Source organism: Myotis davidii, unplaced genomic scaffold (genome assembly GCF_000327345.1).
Source record: "Myotis davidii unplaced genomic scaffold, ASM32734v1 scaffold1065, whole genome shotgun sequence".
Lineage (NCBI taxonomy): Eukaryota > Metazoa > Chordata > Mammalia > Chiroptera > Vespertilionidae > Myotis > Myotis davidii.
In genome coordinates, this window is record NW_006297281.1 from 1,069,629 (window position 1) to 1,078,029 (window position 8,401).

Genomic DNA, 8,401 nt, shown 5'->3' on the forward strand with positions numbered 1-8,401 from the left:
GGAGACCCCGCCCCTCACAGATATTTCCCGCTCCCCCCTCCCCGCCATGGCCCAGGCGGCTCACGGTGTAGTAGCTGTCGTCCGCGCCCAGCGCCTTGGAGAGGCCGAAGTCGCTGATCTTGGCGTAGTGCCGGTTCACCAGCAGGACGTTGCGGGCCGCCAGGTCGCGGTGCACGAAGTTCTTCTCCTCCAGGTACTTCATCCCCATGGACACCTGGTGCAGCAGCTCCGCCACGTTGCTCACCGGGATCTCCTCCCTGAGGCGGAGCGGCCCGGTCAGCGGGTGTGGCAGCCCCAGCTCCCCGGGGGCCAAGCCCGCGCCTCACCCCCAGCTGGGGACGTGCTCATGCTCACTGAGCACCTGTCTGTGCCAGGCAGGGGCAGGGCACACAGCGGGGAGCACAGGGGAGCCCTGCCCTCCTGCGGTCCAGGTTGCCAATGTCACCCACCTGCTACGATTCCCAAACTAATCATTTGTCTGCATCCTCCACGGTCCCTTGGGGCCCGAGGGCATCTCAAAGATGGTAAAGGATGGTAAAGGACAAAGCTAAGCTACACACACACACACACACACACACACACTCTGGGACCCCAGTAACACCATCCTAAGCTACACACACACACACACACACACACACTCATGTGCTCCAGCCAGAAGCCTGCCCTCAGCTGCTCTTTCTCCCACCCAACATCCAGCCATCAGCTCTGCCTTCAAGACCCCCCAGCACGGTGGTTCTCAACCTTCTGGCCCTTTAAATACAGTTCCTCATGTTGTGACCCAACCATAAAATTATTTTCGTTGCTACTTCATAACTGTAATGTTGCTACTGTTATCAATCGTAATGTAAATATCTGATATGCAGGATGGTCTTAGGCGACCCTGTGAAAGGGTCATTCGACCGCCAAAGGGGTCGCGACCCACAGGTTGAGAACCGCTGCTCCAGCACCTCCTGTGTCTCCCACCCTGGCTCCTGCACCTGGTCCAGCCTCCGTCCTCACTCACTGGACCGGAACAGTCCCCTCTGCCCTCGCCCTCCCGGGTCTTCCCCACAGAAGAGCCAGGTCCTCCTCTGCTCACAGCCACATGGGGTTCCCATCTCACTCAGGTCCAAGTTCAAGCCCTCCCCACACCCACAGGGCCCTGCAAAATACGACCCATCACCTTCCCACCCACATCAGTTCCAGCCACAGGCCCCCTCACTGCTCCTCCGCAGCACCAGCTTGGGGGCACCTCAGCGCCTTGGCACTGGCTGAGCCCTCTGCCTAAAACCCTTCCCCCGGGGCTGCGCTCGGCTGCCTCCCTGTTTGCACAAACCTCACCTTCTCACTTCTCTCCTCCCAGCCTGACACTCCCGACCCCTTTTCCATAGTACTTATCTCCCGACATACTCAGCACTTTATTGTATGATTATTTAAAGCCTCTCTTCTCCAACCAGAATGCAGGCAAAGATCTTTGCCACTTTTGTCCACTGATGAATCCCAAGATCACGTCCCTGTCACAGAGAAGTTTCCTGAACACCCGTGCAGTGACTGGATGCATGAGCCGGCCGACACGAGGATGGCGGGCCCCTGCCTGGGTGCGTGTGAAAGACTGAGAGTAGGAGCCTGAGGCTGAGGGAGCACAAAGGAAACGAATTCCTTTAGGTCAGAGGTCAGCCGTTTTCTTCTGTAAATGGCCGGTAGACAGGAATGTTCTGGCCTCAGCAGGCTGCACGTGGGCTCTGCCATGTGTCCCTGTGTTTGCGTTTTTGTTTATAACCCTTTAAAAATGCAAAACCATGCAGGACAAAAGCAAGCCATGGGCTGCAGTTTGAAACCCTGCTTTAGGTCAGAGACAGTCCACCTCGTTTCCTGTGGGTCGTGAACTGGGCCAAGAGAAGTGGGGTGGCGACAGTTACAGCCCCCGGAGCTAGTACCAGCCCTCACACGCAGTGCGGGCACCGTGCTGAGCACTTTATCAATACCCACTCATCTGATCCTCACAAGGGCCCTGGAGGAAGTACTGTGATCCCCACTCCCGTGCAGACGAGGAAACTACCCAGACAAGAGCCTGCTTGGGTCACAGCAGTCAGAGGCAGAGCTGGGGCTCCATCCGGCAGGGAGGTCAGACTCTGCCCTGTGGGCATGAGTGTGCATGTCAGGGTGTGCTGGAGGGCAGGTATGACGTGTCAGGGTGTGCGGGGGGGCAGCTATGAGTGTGCGTGTCAGGGTGTGCTGGAGGGCAGGTATGAGTGTGCGTGCCAGGGTGTGCTGGAGGGCAGGTATGAGTGTGCGTGTCAGGGTGTGCTGGAGGGCAGGTATGAGGGTGCGTGCCAGGGTGTGCTGGAGGGCAGGTATGAGAGTGCGTGTCAGGGTGTGCTGGAGGGCAGGTATGAGGGTGCGTGCCAGGGTGTGCTGGAGGGCAGGTATGAGAGTGCGTGTCAGGGTGTGCTGGAGGGCAGGTATGAGGGTGCGTGCCAGGGTGTGCTGGAGGGCAGGTATGAGAGTGCGTGTCAGGGTGTGCTGGAGGGCAGGTATGAGTGTGCATGTCAGGTGTGCGGTTGGGGCAGGTATAAGTGTGCGTGTCAGGGTGTGCTGCGTATTGGGTGTGAGTGTGTCTATGAACATATAGAATGAGTGTGAGCCCTGGCCGGGTAGCTTGGTTGGTTAGAGCATCATCCCAATACACCAAGGTTGCAGGTTTGATCCCCAGTCAGGATACATACAAGAGTCAGCCAATGAATGCATGAATAAGTGGAACAACAAATCAATTTCTCTCTCTCTCTCCCCCTTCTACTCTCTCTCTGAAATCAATAAACAAATATGTAATATAGAGTGAGTGTGTGCTCACAGTGGAGCACACCCATGAGTGGACAGGATGGCCCCCGTCCCAGCGCCCCGCAGCCCGCTCACTTCTTCCCGGTGAGGAACTTGTGCAGCGGCCCGCCGCCCGCCATCTCCATGATGAGCATCAGGGCCTCCGCCTGGCAGACGCCGATGAGCCGCACGATGTAGGGGTTGTCCAGCTGGTGCATGATCTGCGCCTCGCGCATCATCTCGTCCTTGTCCGCCTTCTCTGTGCTGTGTTTCAGCACCTTGATGGCCACGTCGATCTGCTTCCTGCCCAAGCCAAGGCACACACGAGTCAGCGCGGCCCTGCCCGGCCCCTCGTGCCCCCACCCGCCTCCTTCTCCCTGGACTGGGTAGTGGACGCTGTGGTTTGCCACCCAGATCTCCCTTCCAGACCCAGGCACTCATCCCTGGCTGCCGGGAGTACGGGCGGGGCAGTGCACGGCCAAGTCCTCCCCGGAACTGCCCCTCACTGCAAAGAGCAGTTCCATTCATAGGTACACTCCCCCCTGGGCAGCCTGCATCCAATGACGGGTGGACGCAGGGGCTCAGGGGGCCCCTCTACAGCTCCCCTGGGATCAGCAGCTGCAGCCCAGCCTGCCTCCCCGGCCCCACGCTGCTTCTCACTCCCTCAGGTGCTGTCCCCAAGGGCGAGGTCCTCCCCCAGGGTCTGTTTTCCAGGCAAACTGATGTCACCTCCTGGCTCCCCCTCTCCGCAGCAGGGACGGCCCCCTGCACCAGCAGGCGTACTTGCGCATGCGGTAGACGCCCTGGCGCACGGAGCCAAAGTTGCCGCAACCAAGTTCGATGTCAGCTACAAGGAGGTTGTCGCGCTTCAGGAAGAGTTTCTTGTCCTTGAGCTCCTCGGGGTCGCTGTAGGGGCTCTCGTACACGCTCGTGTCCATGGGCAGGGGCCGCGGCTTCTCTGGGGACGCTAGGCGGGCTGGGCACACACAGGCGTGAACTCCCAGTCAAGAGGAGGGAGGGGGCAGGGGATGGGAGGGCAGGGAGCCTCAGCGCCCACAAGGCATGTACCGTGCACAGGGGCGCCTAGAGCATGTACAGGCGCATGGGTCCGTGTGTGTGTGCACATGTGTGCACTCCTGGTCCCATCTGTGGGTGCACTGGGAGGTCACGTCCAACTGGACCCCAAAGGCTCGTGCATCACTGTGCACATATAAGCATGTGTGCCCTTGTGTGTTCACACTTATGCACCCATGTACACTCCCACCCATGTCTGTCTGAGTAACCGTTAGTATGCCAGCTGGAATGTGCACACCTGTGCCTGTGTGTGCACTGACATGTATGCACCTACGTCCGTGCCTGCCCGCGTCTCCGTAGGCACCAGGCAGCCATGTTTAAAGGGCTCCACAGATGAGCCTCTGTGTGCACACACAACCATGTATGTTCTCTGAGTACATACATGGGGAGGCTTGCATCTACACGTCCAACACACGAGCATCAGCAGCGGGGCGTTTTAGGAGCGTGGCCTCGGGAGCCTGTCTGCCTGGGTCCAGTCTCGCCCCCCGCCCCCCACTGCCTACTGTGTGGCCTGGGACAGTTACTCCCTCCTGCTCGTCTATAAATTGAGAATTACTGTGACCACCTCCCATAGTATGCCAGGAGGATCCAATGAGCTCATGTGCACAGTGAGCTCAGAGTGTAACTGGCACACAGTAGGTGCTTAACAAATGTGTGTCTGTGCCCTGGGCATCCAGGCACAGCCACGGGTTCTCCCCTGCACATCTGCACACACCCATGTACATGCATAGGTGGGCGTGATGGGCGTGCCCAGGCAGATGGCACAGTGTGTGCACAGGGTCAACCAAGCCAACTGCCTCGGGCCGGGACAGGCCCCCGTCTCCCTGAGCACACCCCGCGCCAGCCAGGGATCTGCCACCAGCTGGCACCAAACCCATCACACACCTCCGCCTCTGCCAGCTCACCTGGTTCAGGGGTATATCCATCTGAGTTAAGGGTGTCGATCCGTCTCTGAGGCTAAAGGTCATGAGGCCACAGGGTTAGTAGGGCGCAAGCTGAGGGCACCAGCCCCTCATGAGACCCATATCCTCTGAGGACTCCCAGGGACAGTAATGGGAAACCTCCTCCCGTTCCCCAGCCTCGCCCTGGGAAGAGGACCCATAGCCCCCATACCAGCTCCGCCCCAGAGACCCCAACTCTGAGATGCTGGCTGACTCACATGGGTGAACGTGGATGGGTGGGCAGGGAGGGTGGGAGCAGCGGCCCCTGAGGGAACAGAAAGGGCGGTGAGGGGCTGAGGGCCAGCGTCTTCTGATCCCCACCCCGTGGCCCGCGGCCCCGGGCACCTGTGCTGGCGCTGGCGCTGGCGTTGGGGCAGGCCTCCTTCAGACAGTAGATGAGCCCGTCCGCCTTCAGCTTCAGGTACTCCACCAGCTGCAGGGGGCGGGCGTCAGGGCCAGGCTCCTTCCTCCCAGGAGCCTGAGCACCTCGCCAGGGCTGCTCCCTCACATCCGGGGGGCGGGCGGCTCACCTGCCAGAGCGTGTCAAACTTGGTCCCCTCGGGTATGCAGTACTTGCCGGCCTTGTCCTGGCTGATGAGGTAGTGGTACACGGTTTTCCCATAGATCATAGACAGTGCGTATGTGCCCTGCTCTTTCCGGGGCCTCAGCCTGGCAGGGACAAGGAGAGCAGGTCACCCCTACAACCGCCTGGGCTCCTGTCGTGGTGTCCCCCTCCTGGGTCCCAGGTCCCCCAAACACACCCTCTGGGCTTGGCACCCCAGAGCCTCACGGAGAAGCAGCAGGGACTGGGGGAGCCGAGACTGGTCAGGGAGCAGAGAGGGAACCACAGTGTCACCCCATCATCCAAGGGCAGACATGTGACCATTCCCAAAGAAATGCTTGGCCTCCCACAGCACCCGCTCAGCCTTGCATGGCCTGACACTCAGCCACCCACAGGGGACACTCACTCAGCCACAGGGGACTCTTGGCCAGCCGTGGAGGGCTCTTTGGCCACCTATGGTGGACACAAAGCCACTCACAGGGGACACACAGGTCTACACAGGTAGACAGGACCATTCTCTTAGGGAAAGTCATGTCCACATGTAGACCAACAAAGGTACGCACAACCCTGTGGCTAGATGATGGGACACCTCTGGACAGACCAGAACAAGTCACTCTGTCATCATCACAGACCCGCCCGTTGTTGTCACAGACCAACCTGTGACAGAATGAGACCCTTGATTGTCCTCTGCTGGAAATTTGCCAAAATAAAGATATTTTGAGCCCCTCAAAGATGGTGCCTTTGTGCAGTGAGAACATGTCTACCCACACACACCTGCACACACTGACCACACTGTGGGGGCACGTGTGGGAGGGGTCCAGCTCCTGTCAGATCCCGAAGGGGACCATCCAGAGAGGTTAAGAATCACTTAACAATATACTCTTGATGGCCCTTCTCCGGGGTCAAGTTTGCTTTCACATTGAATCATCACAACCACAAAAGCTGCAATCACGCAGAAAGGCAGCCAGCTTTAGCAGCAAACAGCATTAGGTACCATCTCTGTGGTCAGTGGTGGGCGTGGCCCTCAGGCCTGAGTGGATGCATCTTTCTCTCACGCCCTGCATCTCAGGCCCCGAGACCTCCACACCTGTGTGAGAGGTTCTGTGCCTACAGCTTTGCCCTCCAGCCCCCAACTCTCTCCATGCTGAGAAAGCAGTTAGTGACTGAGGAACCACAAGAAGAACCCACGGCAGCTTCTGCCAAAACACGCCCTGCCTGTCTCTCCAGCTGCTTCGGACTCGGGACATTTCCCCAGCATCTGTCACTGTCCCTCAGAACATCACCACTCCAGCTGCTTCTGCACCTCAGCACCAGCCCCAGTCTCTCCACTGCACCCAGATGCTACCTCCTCCAGCCTCAGCCTCCATGGCCAGCTGGTCCTCCTGCCTCTGAGCCTTCCAGCCAGCGTGCTCTCCAAAGCGCCTGTCGTCATGGTAGACCCGCTCGGTGCTGAAAGCCATTGGCCCTGGTTCTCCTGAGACGCCTCTTATCTCAACAGACTGGTTAATGCTAAGCCTGTCATAGCCTCTGCTGTGCCCATGCAAAAACTCTGCAAACTTTCCCTCTGGGCAGTGGAATCTTTGTCAAACATCCTCCGCGGAAGGTTAAGGTATGAAACAAGTCAAAGGTGAGCTGGGCCCAGCTGGAGTGACTCCGTTGGTTGGGCATCATCCTGGGCACGAAAGGTTGCTGGTCGGATTCCCGGTCAGGGCACATACCTGGGTCGTGGGCTTGATCCCCAGTAGGGGGACATGCAGGAGGCAGCCAGTCAATGTTTAGCTCTCACATCGATGTTTCTATCTCCCTCTCCCTTCCTCTCTCTCTTCAAAAAAAACAACAACAAACCAACAACTTTTTTTTTTTTAAAGCTGAGCTGAGGGCTCAGAAGATTACTTGCTGCACGCTCTACTCAGTTCTTCCACCCCTTTCCTCCCCCAGAATCCTTTGGTACTTTCAGGGGGCCTTAGGTAACCCAAGATTGGGGGAGACTTAACACCACTGGAATGGTGCAATCATTGCCCATATATGGGAAAGAGGAAGGGAAGAGAGGGGAGGAGAGAAAAAGAAAGAAAAACCAAGACAGAAGAAAGGCAGAAACTGAGGTGATGAAAAGCGGAATTGAGATGAAACCAGGGAAGGAAGCCCTAGCCTGCAAATGCAAAGAAAGGAGATCACACGTCAGAAAGGACAAAGCCGAGATGAGGGGGAAGAACCAGCCACACCAACAGGGGAGCCGTCACCCTCCCAGAGAGCCGTGGCGCTCTGGCACCTGGGAGCGGGCACATGTACGTGAGACGTGCGACCAAATGTTGGTAACGTCTTGGCAAGCACCACACCCGAGATGGGAGGGTGCAGCGTCCGGGTGAGGACAGGTGCCACCTGGCCAAGTACCAGCCCTCACCACGTACTAGAAGAGGGCGCTCTGGAGGCACCAGGGCAGGCTCTGCCCTCAAATTTGCAATCCAAGAGGGAAGAAGGAGCACCAAACACTCATGTTTGACAGGCCCATCCCCTCCATTATGATCTCCTCGTTCCAATCCTGTGGTGGTCTTTGCCAAACTGGCTGCCTTCGTTCCTCTCCTGTGGGTAGTCCCTTCTCCCACAGTGACTCTGGTTTAGACCACATGACTTGCTTTGGCCAATAGGACCTCAATAACATTACACAAGCAGAGTCTTAAAAAGTGCCTGTGGGAAAACAGGGAGAACTAAGATGGCGGCATAGGTAAACACCGGAGTTTGCTGCCTCGAACAACCACTTCAAAAATACAACTAAAAGATGGAACGGACATCACCCAGAACCACAGGAAAGCTGGCTGAGGGGAAATTCTTCAACTAGAAGGAAAGAGAACCGAGATTCAGAGGAGGCCCAGTGCGGAAAATACAAAGGTGCAGAGGTGCGCACGGAGCGGGCTGGTGGCTGAGGGCGTGGTTGTCATTTTCAATCAGGAGGGAGGCTCAGGCTCTGAGCTCCAGTTCTGGGCGAGTCTCTAGGGACCCAGACTCAAACGGGAGAAGCGGGACTGTCTGG

The 8,401-nt window shown here is 58.0% G+C and overlaps 1 protein-coding gene across 1 annotated transcript in view; it reads right to left on the bottom strand.

The window, feature by feature from the left end:
* The window catches only part of LOC102775001 (tyrosine-protein kinase ZAP-70), a 16,507-nt gene that overhangs the window by 1,770 nt on the left and 6,336 nt on the right, over positions 1-8,401 (bottom strand). The window contains exons 4-10 of the mRNA XM_015570024.1: positions 5,342-5,480; positions 5,157-5,244; positions 5,030-5,076; positions 4,776-4,827; positions 3,580-3,772; positions 2,893-3,099; positions 65-257 (exon numbers count right to left, since the gene is read on the bottom strand). Coding sequence (XP_015425510.1) covers positions 65-257; positions 2,893-3,099; positions 3,580-3,772; positions 4,776-4,827; positions 5,030-5,076; positions 5,157-5,244; positions 5,342-5,480 — 919 coding nt within the window. The remainder of the gene's footprint in view (positions 1-64; positions 258-2,892; positions 3,100-3,579; positions 3,773-4,775; positions 4,828-5,029; positions 5,077-5,156; positions 5,245-5,341; positions 5,481-8,401) is intronic.